Here is a 12,662-nt window from a genome sequence, read left to right as displayed (position 1 = left end):
AAGGAGCTGCCCTGGTGGCTCACCCCCACCGACAGCCGGAGCGGACGGCAAACCATGAGGCTGGACGGACAGACGGCGCTCAGCTGGGCACCGGCGCCTGCCCTAACAGCCAGCCGGGAGGTGCCAACCCAGGTCAGATGTTAATGAATTCACCCTTCCAGCCCCCCACCCCCAGAGCCAATGTTCCCATCACGCAGAGGGAAACTGAGGCACGGGAAGTGGGGGAGTGCGACGGGGTCAGGTGGGAACCCTGCCTCCCTCTCTCTGCTCTGGCCACCAGGCACCACTGCCCCGTTAGCTGGCTCAGGGCAGGTGGCCCCAGTTGCTCCCCTGGCTGGCTCCTGAATGGCCAGAGCTGGGCGGGGAAGCTTTGTGAGCTGGCGAGGCGGCTGGAGCTGGGGCTGCATTACACGGCAGCCTGTCGGGACGTGGGGTGACGGGCTGGGGGCTCCGCTGGCCCCACACAAAGCCCAGAGGGCCCAGAAGGGTCGTACTGGAGAGGAGAAGGGGCAGTACCTGGGCCTGCACAGCCATCCAGGCAGTCCTGCTGCTGGAGGGACCTGGACCCTGCGGGGACATGTCCCAACCCAGGGGGGGGGGACCTGGGGAGCAGCCACGGCCCCCTTCTCACAGCGGCATTGCACATTGCTTCTGCTCCCCCCAGAGGCCTCGCCCCATGGCCATAAACCGGCTGGGGTGCTCCCGCCAGCTGTCTCCCTGGGAGACGCGGCCTGGCTCTGGCCAGCCGTCAGTTCCCACCCCGGCAGCACGCGCACCTGCACAGCTGCTCCCGCGCCAGCTTGTTCCACACCCAGCCCTGGCCCGGAGCACGCGGGGTTTATTAGGGTAGCGCCGAGAGAAGGTCGGGGCCCCTCGGGCCGGGCGCTGGCGACACACGGGCCCGGGGCAGGACGGAGGCACAGAGCAGGGCCGTGAGGTGCCCGGGGCCAGCAGCAGAGCCCAGGGCCTATCCCTGGCAGTGCCAGCCCACGCCAACGGGGGATGAGCCGGGCCGCCAAACCCGCCGCCAGGGAAACGCAGCGTCGTTATCACAGCCCGGCTAATGGGGGCTAGGGGAGAAGGGGCGAGGCCCGTGGCGCCGCATGGCCACCAGCGCAAAGCATCCTGGGAGAGCACGGTGCTCGCTGGCCGAGGGCAATCCCTGACCCAGGGCCCTGGAAGCACCATGGGAGGGAGGAACGGTCCCCAAATGCCAGCCTGGAGTTGGGGGTGCAGGTGAGAGGACAGTGCCATGGGGAAGCCAGGCCCACGGCCCCTCTGTCACCTCCGCAGGGGCGCAAGGGATTTAGTTGGGAGCCACCCCCTCCCTGTCCCTTGCTCGTCTCTGCCCCGCCCGTGATGGTAGTAACCCTGCCCCTGGCACTAGCACAAGGTGCAGCAGCAGCGACTGGTGTCCTGGGCAGAGGGACGGCCGGGAGAGGGCAGCCGGCGCTGGGGCGGCAGGCACAGCAATGGTGCTGGGTGAAAAGGGGATTTGCTGAAGCAGCTAGACCGTGCAGGGAGCCCGGCTGGGACGCTGACGGAGGGAACGCAGTTTGGGCAGCTGGGGAGCGGTCTGGCCCTCTGGGCGAGGCGCCGTCCTTCGCAGGTGGACCCGCCGGAAGGAAGTGCAGTCAGCACTGCATCCAAGCAAAGGAGAGGCCCAGGCAGGAGTGCGGCTACAGCTGGATGTGGCAGCTGGGCAGAGGAGCCAAGGCCTTGTCCGGGGGGACAGCAGGGTCTTGAAACCCTTCCTGTTGTGACGGGCATTTGCCAGCCGCCTAGGGCAGACGGGCTGGGAGAGGAGGACGGAGGAACAGCAGCTCGGGCTGCAGCCGTTCCTCTCCGCCAAAGCAAGCTGCATGGCAGGGGGACAGACGGAGATGGCCACTCAGCTCCCGCCACCGAGGAAAGGCCAAATGCTGCTGCCTAGGTTCCTGCAACAAGGGAAACTTCTCACACGCAGTGCCGGGAAGCCTAGCAGTAGAGAGCCTTTGGGTGGCCCCTGCTGTGATCCCACGGGTCTGCAGGAAGGGCCTGAGAACAGCAGCATCATGCAAACCGGCAGCCTTTCGGGCCTGCTGCTCTCCGGAGATCTGTGCCAGCCCTGCCCTAGCCCGGGGCCGGGGCGTGCGGCCCGGCAGGCAGCTCTTCCTGCACATGGGGCGCTGGCTGCAAACACAGAGCGGCCCGACCTGCAGGGGAACTTGGCTGGGTGCCCATAGCCCTCCCGCTGCCTGCGGCGGGCGCTACCGAGAGCTGCTTCTAGAGGGAGACGGATGCCAGCCTGAATCAGACCTACTCCAAGCGCCCACCCGCCAACCATTTCACAGAGAGCAGCAGAGCCATCAGCTAGCTTGGGGCTGCTGCTCTGGGCCAGGTGAGAACGGGCCGGCGGTGGAGATCCTCGCTCTGCAGCAAGCTGGCCGTGGCCTGGGTTATGGGGGACACAGACAGTGGGGACCGGAACCAAGCCAGCGGAATGCAGAGCGTGGGGGCCCGAACACCTGCAGTCCCTTGGGGTTAAGCAGGTGCAAAGCCCCCTCCCTCCGAATGGGCAGCTCACCTCTTGCAGCCCTGGCATTCTGCAGGGTGCCCTGGCCGGCTGGGGCGGCAGAGCCTAGGCCAGCTGCATGTGCGCGGGGCATTGGAGAGGTGCCCCAGGAGTAAGGCGGGACTTCTGGTTGGTCTGCCTCCCCCAGCCACTCACCCTTGGCCACTCTGACACCCCCCCACTGGAGAGCTCCCCGCCCCGCAGCCCAACACCTGTCATTTCCATGGGAGACGGACTCAGGCTGCACGGGTGCCGCAGAAGCGGGGGCTCGTTGGGGTGGATAACGGGGACGTGCCTTTGCCCCCTGCCCTTTTGGGGTGACTTGTCCAGGATCAGATCCGCTCCTGAGCAGAAGCTGTTCCCTGCCCTTGCAAAGATCTGCGCTCCATTCCCAGAGAAGGACCAGGTGCTACGGACCCCACCAGCCTCTCCTACAGCCACCATGGACCACAGCGTGTTCTAGGCCAGGGATAGTCCAGGAGCCCAGCTTTGCACTCGTGTTGGAGGTGGACAAAAGCTCAGAGGCCAGCACAGGAGGTTTGGGTAAAGCCGACACCCAGCAACTCCTTTCTGGGGCTGTTTTGCTGTGGGAGCCTGATACGTGTCCTCTCAGCCCAGGAGGCAACAGAACTGGCAGCCGTGGCTCGCCAAAGCAGGGCTGTCCTGTCTCTAGTGCAATCAGCCTGGAGGACAAATGTGACGAGAGGCCTGGGCCCAGGGACACAAGAAAGGCAGATGAGATACGTTGGGGATGCATTGTGCTCTTACAGCTCAAATCCCAGTCCAGCTCGCTTTGCCAGTCCAGATCCCACCAGAGCCGTCCTGGCCCCCAACAGCATCCCAGTGTTTTTGAAGCCTTTGAGTTTAATAGTTTGGGTTAACCGCTATTCCCTTCAGTTCCCTCTTCCGCTTTGACCCTCTAGCCCACTCGCTGCCTTTGGGCAGGCTGGAGAAGCCAGAATCCCTTTGCGCAGCCCTCAGTCGTCTGCCCTGCCGGCCAGCCCTGCACCAGCTAACGAGGTGAATCCTCACGCGCCTGCTAGCTGCAGGATAGATCAGGCAATCAGCGTGGGAGGAGGCTGTAATCTTCTCTTAATTAAAAATCAGCCTGCCTGATTGCTGTCTCGTACATTTCATCTTGCAGGATCCCCAAGCACTCAGCTAAGCTCCGTGCAACGATCCCCCCTCTCACTGCCATGCAGCTAGCAGCACCGCTCAGTTTCCAGGGACGGAAAAGTAACTCCCCCGATCTGTGGCGCCAGGGCAGGTTTCGGCAGGCAGGTTGTAATAGCAGGGGTAGGATGCCAGGGGTCTCTCAGTAACCACCTGCCTGGGCCTTACTTTTCTCTCCCCTGGCAGAGGGTGCTCCCAGCCTGGCGTTGGGAGTTGCTCAGTATTGGATTAAGAGCAGATTGCTACCTACTGAAATCCCCAGCCTGGCTTCCTGCAGTGTCCGAGACAACTTCTCCCTTGGTGCCTCCCAGCCCAGCAGCAACCAGGCCTGAGAGACAGGGGCGTTAGCTGCAGAGCAACGGGGAGAGGGGCTGGAACGGTTCCTGCGCTGACTTCTCTGGGGCCCTCCCGCTGTGGCCTAGGGAAAGGCTCAGCCAGAAGCCATCTCTTTAGGACCACCCATGGCAGAGGGCCAGGATTCTCCTCTTTGGCACACGGGTTATGCCCAAGGATTTCCCAGGTGGAGGCGAGGGGAGATGGGGGTACGGGCATGTTTCAAAGAGACTTAACACTGGCCTGACCCTGCTCCCAGGACTTGAGACAGTCACGGCTGGTGGAGGTGCTGGAGATCCCCACCCCTGTAGCTCTACCTGGCACCCGTGGCGCCACATGGCCGTTTGCGTTTCCCTACAGCCGAGATCCATGAAGCCGTGGACCGACGTGCCAAGGGACGTGGTGGCGCCCGCCGTCTCTTGCTGCCTTCACATCAAGACTGGATGCCGCTCGGGCAGATCTGATTTAGCCAACACGGGTCATTTGAGCTCAGTCCGGAAGCTGAGGCTAATACGGACCCTTCTGGCCGTACAGCAACAGAGGGCGGCTGTAGCACTGCATGGCTGAGAGCACTTCCTCATGCCCACCGCCCCCGCCCGCCCGCGGCTGTTCCAAGAGCCCCCCCCGTTACAAGCCCCTCCCCTCCAGGACACAGAGGCACCCGCACACGCTTCATCCTCAAAATAAAAATTTATTCATTCAGTAACAAGAACATTGAATCCGCACCTCAGTGCACAAGTTCACATTTCAAGACAGCCAAGCACGTCGGTAAGAGTCTCTGGGACGAGTGGAAACAGCCCAGTCGCCGCAGCAGAGCAAGGAAGGGCACGAGACGAAGCACTGCCTCCCCACGTCTGGGACTCCAGTGCCGGCTGGCGGCGCAGGGCGCGGCTCCGGGGGCCTGGCCTGGGAGCCAGCCTGGGGTGGTGCTTTCGGCGCAGCTGTCAGGTCTGCAGGAAGAACGGTTCCTACAAACCAATGCGTGTAAATCACATTTGTAGAAAGAGAAACCAAAAGGCACCGGCACCTGCATTGGGACCAAACGAGGAATCTAGGTGTGCACGGGCTGAGCCCCTTGGTACCTTCCCCCACGCTGCCGTCTGACGGCAAACTCAGCTGTCTACACCTAAGCCCCAGCACAGCCTCCCGGCTTCCAGGGGGCACATCTGCAAGAGAGGCTAAGCCTCCGTGCCCTTCCCATCTCCTGCACCACGGAGGCTCCTGCAGCATCTCCTTCAGGAAAGGGATGTGGCATTCCTTTGAGTGAGGACCAAACAAGGCAGGTCGCCCCACATCTTGGGAGCATTTCTCCCATATAGGGAGAAGCGTCATGCGCCCCCCTCCCAGGCGGGCTGAGCAAGACGCTGATCCTATGACTCCAGGAGAAGGCGTTGTTACAACCCCGCGGGCCCCCGCCTGAGCAGAGCTGAGCAGCCGGGGGGTGTGCGCGGGTGGGCGGATGCCCTGGCAGATCCTGACGTGGGGGTTCAGGCTCTAGACAAGCATGTAGCAGGTTAAAACTGATGTAGTTTGGAAGGAAGCCTGAGCTGGGATGAGGCAGGAACAAGGAACTAAACCCCACCGTTTAAAGAAGCGCCCCAGACCCGGGGCGACTGCTAACCATTCAGACGAGCGCTTGGAACATGCCCCCATGACTGAGCAGAAGGGGATTTCTTACACCTCACATTTTCTTGAGTGGCGCAAAGAAAGATACTTATCAATGAGTGCAACAGAACGCCGGGGACAAACCAGCTCACGTTCCCACGCTGCACGAGGACTGCACCCCATGCACCCTCTGTGCAAGACTCGCCCAAGGCAATTTACAGTACAGCGGGAGTTGGGGGGCATGGCTGAGATGCTGTACAGGAGTCACGGTCCCACTGTAAACAACGTACCCTCCAAGCGGTGTGCAAGGAATCAACAGAACTGCTGCTTTGTACAAAAATGCCCTTAAGGTTTTTAACACACATTTATCAAACCTCCCCTGCATTGGTGAAGCTATTCAGCGACGGAGCCGACTGGAAACGCTGCCGGGAAGGCACCCACTCTGCCTTGGCCTGTCAGTTCCCAGACAGATCCCTTGGCCAGGCCACCTGTAACCCATACAGGGTCCCGATATGCACATGGCACCCAGATCCCACCCTCCAACCATAAGCCGCCTGTGTGCAAGAGAGGGCAGAGCTGGGTCTTTGCTTTGGACAGAGGCCTCTGGACTGTCTTGCCTTGCTGGTCAGAATCTACCTGGGGTCCTAGCTGGTGGAGACCATGCCCTCCTCCTCTGGGAAGTGCAGCAGTTAGAATCCTTGCCAGCCCTTCTCCCTTCATACCACCACTCGCTCAGGTTTCCCGAGCCGTGCTAGCCCACCGTCCCGGCGCTGTCGGCAGGGTGATGGCTTCACCCGGTCCTGCTGGAACAGCAGGGCACACACTCGAGCTGTGAGCCCCCAGCACGGGACCAGAACATGCGGAAGGGGCAGGCGCCAGCTCTGTGAGAGAAGCCGAGTCCTGTGGCAAGATTCATGAGCCCCTGCTTCTCTTTAAACTGGGTCAGGGACACACACACCCCCCATTCCCTCCTGCCCCAGGGACTCTCCTTGCAAGCCAACTGCTGGTTTGCAGGCAGGCGGCGCGTCCACGCCGGCGAATGCAGGGAACGCTACGCCTGAGGGCACCCTCGCCATCTCCCAGGGAAGGGCTGGGCAGCTGGTATTTAAGATCAAGGCTGCCCAGTGCAGGACATGGCTCGGGGCTCTGAAAGATGGGCATTTCCATGGGGAGCACGTCTCGCTCTGCAAACCTGCCCCAGTTCTGCATGTCAAAGCACGTCTCTCCCACCTGACACAACCGACAGAGCAGCCACAGCTCAAAAGCCAGCAGGAGCCACCAGGGAGAAGCCAAACAGCTGTTCAGCAGCTTCTGCGAGAGCTGGTGACCTAGAAGGGCTTCACTTGCCCCGCAGCGCCTTTGCGGTTGGAGTGGAGGATTCCCAGCGACAGACTTGCAGAAGCCAGGGGTCCTGCCAGCACCATGCCGACAGCCCTGGCCAGTCCCGGCTCACTCCTGCACGGGGCTGCCAGTGAGGGCCAGACAACAGGCGGTGGCGCTGCAACTCACACCAGGTAGAGTGGAGACTTGAGCCAGATTTAATGCCAGGTCTCTGCAGGTGACAAGCCAGCTGGCTAGCCCAGGAGGCCAGCTGCTGTGCTGCGAATCAATTACACAGACCCAAGGAGGTCAGGCTGTAAGATTCTCGGCTACCGACAGCTCCATGCGGCTGGCCACGGGGCGGCTGTTTACTTCACAGCAGTGGAAGGGACAGAGGCCCCGGAACAGCCTGTTCAAAGCCACGTGCTGGACACCGCACGGGCAATGCCGGAGAACAGAAAATAAAGCTCAGGGCAAGTCTAACAAGCCTCGCAGGCTGCGCTTGCGCAGCACTTCAGCTGCTTTTCAGGCCACGCGCACGGCGAGTCGGGCGCTGTAGCAAAGATGCATCCCCAGGGGCCTGCAACACTGCCGTCCTGGCAGCAGGACTTCCAGAAAGCTCCTGTCAATGGCGTTACTGGTGCTGCTGCTCCTCCTGTGGCTTTCCCATTCTACCAGGAGTGGGGTGGGGAAGGGAGGAGATGCAAAATTCTCAGCTCTAGGACTCGCAGGCCAGCTCTGCGTTTGCCATCCAGCACTGGGCTGTCTGGAATGCTAACCGGGGCGTTCCCCACTATCCTTCTCACTGCCAGTTCCCCGCGCTCTTAGACACCTGCTTCCGTAGGACCATCGCCGCTGCTCCACCATCATCTCTGTGCGGACACTGCCTCTGTGGGACCGACCCTGCTGGAAGTGGCTCCTGTCGCCAGGAGCGAGTCCCAGCAGGACCCAAACGGGCGCTGCTGAAAGTGATGGCAGCTCCGCGGCCGAGTCAAGGTCACTGCACATTTCACGTCGCCCTCCAAACCGGAGTACGCACTGCAGAGCGCGTTCCAGCATCACTGGGCCGGGCGTACCATCCCGTACTTCACCGAGGGCCCCTGGTGACACAGCGCAGTTACTGCAGGGAGCCGTAGCTCTTCTACAAAGTGCAGACTGGTTCTAATCTGCTACAGGGGACATCTGTGAAATTCGCTGCCCTGCACCAGCGGAAACCAGCAGCGAAGGATCAGCTGAGCACTGCCCAGGATCAGTCACTAGCCAGACCGGCTGAAACTCAGAGCAGGCTCATTGCGATACCATCCCGCCCTCCGCAGTGCAGTCCCTGGAATTTCACCGGCAGGCTCCCGGACCCTGTTTCACTCTTTGGGGAGGTGGGCAAAGATGCCGGTAACCGCGTCCTGCAAGACAACAGGCGCTCTGGCAAGACTTAAAGAGAATGGACACCTCATTTGGCAGAAGCTGGCAACAGGCTCTCGCTTTCGGAGAGGGAAGACAGCTTAAAAAGTTAACCCCACTCCAGCTTGTGTGCCGGTGACAATGAACAGCACTCAGTTGTATTCAGGTGCTTTTGTTTTCCAGTTTACAGAACGCAGTCTTGTCCTTTAAAGAAAACAGTGTAAGAAATAACAGAAGTTATCTATATAAATACTGTATGTACACCACTTGGGGAGGGGAAAGAATATCCAGACAAATCATCGCTCCGGATTAAGTGTTGAGAGAGAGAGCAGAAAGGGGGAAAGCTCTGCATCGATAGGGGAACATCATGTAACAATTACATCAGCCTCTGGGTTTCAGAGTCAGCCGAGCGTGTATGTAAGTGTGGGGAAAAAAACAGCCTCAGGGTGGGGAGAGAACGGGGAACAGATGATATGGCCATTAGAGCAGAAGGCCCACAGCAGTATTCAAGTAATGAAAGGGTTAAAACCCTATAAAATCATTTGTTTTAAAAGAACACACACCAGTCCCGCTCCCCCCCAATTGCTGCTGTTAAAAATGGGTTCTTTTAAGATCACTAAATTCAAATGAATTTGGCTGCCCCTGGGGTTCAGAGCAGATGAGAGGCAGGTTCTGGGCGGGATTGTCGTTCAAAGTGAACCTGCCTGGTCTCGAACCACACTGTGCATTTTGGGTTTTGTTTTTTTAATCACATTGAAGCCACTCCCCGGAAACAAACCATGCAACTTCAGGCAAGTTTGCATTCCAAAGTTGGAGCCACAGCGGGAGTCTGAAAAGCCCAGCCCAGCCCAGCCATACGCTGCCTTCGGGCTCCTGGCACAAGACAACCCAACAGGTTTGCACTGAGGCCGTTTCAGAAGCAATTCGTCACCGTTGTGGCGTTCCAGTTAGCATGAAGTGGATCAAAAAAGCCAGGAACAAATCTTGGCACAATCTTTGTATTTACACCAGCTGCCACTCTGCTAACTGCCACAGACAGCACCACTTTGTGTGTGCGCGCGTGTGTGTGTGTGGGTTCAAGTTATTTGTGATGTGGTTCCAATCTAATCTAACCCTCAAGATTTCACCAGGCTAAGACACAGAGATGATCCAATTGCCAAAAGCAATCGTCACTTAGGAAAGGTGTTCTTTGAAAACAAAGAATAGTTGAGGTTCTTTGAGTTTAAAATAATTAAAAAAACCCAACAAACGGCCTTCCACAAAACACAACCCAAACCTACGTGTGTCAGGAACAGTAGAATGACAAAATATATCAAATTAACTAATAAAGTGCATGTTCCTTACATATTACACCTGCCCCTCAGAGGAACACAACAACATGAGTTTTGTTTAAAAAAAAGAGTCAGAGCGGCAGGCTCAGGGTCACACGGTGTTATAGAACGGATTGCTCATCTGCTTCCTGGCGTTCGTCTTTTTTAGTCTCCGCAGAGGGTGAGTCCTGCTGTGTTGGCGTCTCGGTGCCACAGCCTGGCTGTGAGCCGGGAGCCAAGAGTCTAGCACCTGCGTCCGTAGCAGCGGAAGAACCTCTTCAGAACTAGTCAATCTGGGATCTGTGCTGGGACGCGAACCCTGCTGAGCTGAAGCGAACTCTTTGGCATACTGCACTGGCGGGCGCTCCACCGGCTGGCTCTGGGCAATGCACTCACTCGTTTTAAGCTGTTCCACAAAATGCTTTGTAGGCTTTGGATCCCAGAAAATAAGGGGAGAGGAGGCACAAGGCTTTTCTGGCGGGCCTTCCAAGCCGGGCTCTGACGCTGCCCCACGCTTGCCTTGGCCAGTCCTGGAGGAGGCTGGCAGCGAGGCTTTGGAAGAGGCCGACTCCCTCTCGGATAAGTCGTCATGAGAGAGTTCCAGGCAGCCCAGCTTGGCTAAAGACGCCGAGCGTTTCATTTGGGACGGCGTGGTGAGCCCGGCTTGCCGTACCCGGGCCTCCAGTTCCTTCGCACGCTGCTTGACGGAGCTGGGATTCTCACTCAGGTCTTTGATGCTGGGACTGCTGGAGCAGTGGGGGAGGCCGCAGTAGAAGAAAGAGACGTCCAAGGCTTCGTGAGGCTCCCTGGCCTTTTCAGTACGGTTATTGATTCCCTTTAAGTCCTGGCAGCTCAGCTGTCTCAAGGCACCGTCACTCGCCCTGGGCAGCGGCTTGATGCTATCCTTGCACAGGAGATGCCCCGGTGCAGCCGGCTCCTCGTCTGTGCTCGTGCTATGTTCCGTAATGCCCTCCAGATGCACCACGGGCTGGGGAGAAAGGTAACCCAGGTCGGCCGAAGGTGAGCACGTCGCCTGGCTCACGGAGGAGGAGGTATCCGGGTGAATCAGCGCCGCGCCGTATTCTTCGTCGGGGCTGCCCATGGTGAAGGCGACCCGCCCACCCTGGCGCTCCAGTACCGCAGAGTTAAGCAGAGGCAGCACTTCTGGATGGACAGGTGCCGTCTCAGTGCACACGGAAGGGTTCAGGTTTTCATCTACTGGAAGCAAGGCTGTAGCCAGTGCCTGTGTGTGCTCCCAGAGATCGGGCAGCGCGCCCACGTGGGTGCACTCGATAATTTCTATCCTCTTTGGGAGGGAGCAGGGCAGGGCTGGCTGCCCGGGGCTGTCCAGTGACCTCACCGTCTTGCCCTCTTCTGCTGCCACTTCCTGCTCAGCGTCCCGCTCTGCCAGCGGAGACTTCCGAGCAGGCCGCACCGGGCCAGGCGGCAAGGCACCCTCGGGTGCTGGATTCTTTGCCCTGGCCTTGTCACTCTCATTCTCTCGCTGGGCAGGAGCCAGCTCATGCGACGCTTCCTCATTCTTTCCCTTTGGCAGGAGCTCGGGCACTGCAGCGTACGTTTTGCGTGCAGGCAGCGGGCCCACGGGGGAAAGGTGCTGGTGCTCCTGCTCCTGCCTCAAGCGTTCCTCGAACTCCAAGGTGGCGCGTCTTACAGACCCTGGGCACCATTTCGGCCCAGGGTTCAGACCCTGCACTCGGGGATCCTGCTGGTCTGCTGCTGGATCGCTTTCCTCCAGGTCTGACAGACAGGAAGACAACTGCACGGCGGGAGCACCTTCGTGCTCTGCTTTTGGAAGGTCTTTTGCCTTTTCCTGCGGTGCAATGCACGCGCCTTCACTCTGCTCTGCCTTCGCAGGTTTATTTTCAGATGCCCAGACCACCTCTCCACGCAACTCATGGACTGTGTTCCTCTTTGGTGCTTGGGCATGGTTGGCTGAGCCGTCCATCTTCTGCGGGCACGCTCCTACGCCCTGGTTGATGGATTCAATTTCAGTTACGATTTCTTTCACAGAGATTGCATTTTCCGAGTGGGACCTTGAGAGATGGCCCAGGCTCGTCAGTTCGGAGGTCTCCTACAAACACAGGGACACTGACATTACAAAATGCACAGCAGCTTTGCTGACACAACACTTCCAGTTCAGACAACCTGAACGGCTATGGCTTATTTTGTAATGAACACGCATACAAGAAAGAAAAAGAAACGTGGTGCGAATGCAGGGTTCGGGGACCCAGGATCTCATGCCAGTTAGGCCGACTGGGGTGCTTACTACTGTAGCACTTCCAGAGGTACTCTGGTCTCAATTAAAACTTTCTAGCCAGGATCTTCCAATAGCCTACAGTAGCATTTACATGCCAAACTAGCTGAAATGCAAGAGATTTAGGCCCCCAGCATCCACGTGCTTCTTTGAAACTTCCGGCCTCCACTATTTACTTAACATGAATGGGAAGGCGAAACTTACTTATTTCCTTTTGAAATGACGTAAGAGCAAGAGTTCTAACTCTGCATTGGAACTGTAATATAGAATGAAAATGACTATGGATGGTTTCAGATCTCAAAGCCAATGCATGTACTGTATGTGAAAAGCCCTTGTTTAAAGTCTCCTGAGAGTTGAAACGTTCCACAACCTCCCACTGGAGAGCAGCTCGAGATGCCAGAGCAGACACACAGCTACTAGGATGCTGTCACTGGTGCCTCTAGGGATACTGCCCTAAACCAGTAGGCAGAACCTAACCAGGTGGGAAGGAGACAACCAGCCTCTTCTCTGCACTAACCAGAAGAGAAACCTATTTCAGTAGAAGAGGTTCCCAGGAAAAAGCACGTCTCTGACTAACTTAAACCACAGGTGGAGCTGCCAGCCTGGGGTGACTGGAGAGAGAACTAGGGCTGGTTTCCAGGACAGAAACAGGTACGGATGCACCCTCGTTGACTTCCAGCCCAGCAGGGAAAGG

At 58.6% G+C, this 12,662-nt stretch overlaps 1 protein-coding gene across 2 annotated transcripts in view; it reads right to left on the bottom strand.

The window, feature by feature from the left end:
• Positions 1-5,508: 5,508 nt before the first annotated feature.
• Positions 5,509-12,662, bottom strand: part of SSH2 (slingshot protein phosphatase 2) — a 137,658-nt gene continuing 130,504 nt past the window's right edge. For both annotated transcript variants that reach the window (XM_067565886.1, XM_067565884.1), the window contains one exon: positions 5,509-11,785. In XM_067565886.1, the coding sequence (XP_067421987.1) occupies positions 9,806-11,785 (1,980 nt within the window). In that variant the 3' untranslated portion in view covers positions 5,509-9,805. The remainder of the gene's footprint in view (positions 11,786-12,662) is intronic.

The sequence above is a fragment of the Emydura macquarii genome, unplaced genomic scaffold (assembly GCF_026122565.2).
Source record: "Emydura macquarii macquarii isolate MOO-44397 ecotype Brisbane River unplaced genomic scaffold, CSIRO-AGI_Emac_v2 contig_2699, whole genome shotgun sequence".
In the NCBI taxonomy this organism is placed as follows: Eukaryota; Metazoa; Chordata; order Testudines; family Chelidae; genus Emydura; species Emydura macquarii.
The sequence above is the reverse complement of the archived record's forward strand: the minus strand, read 5'-3'. Positions and strand labels throughout refer to the sequence as shown.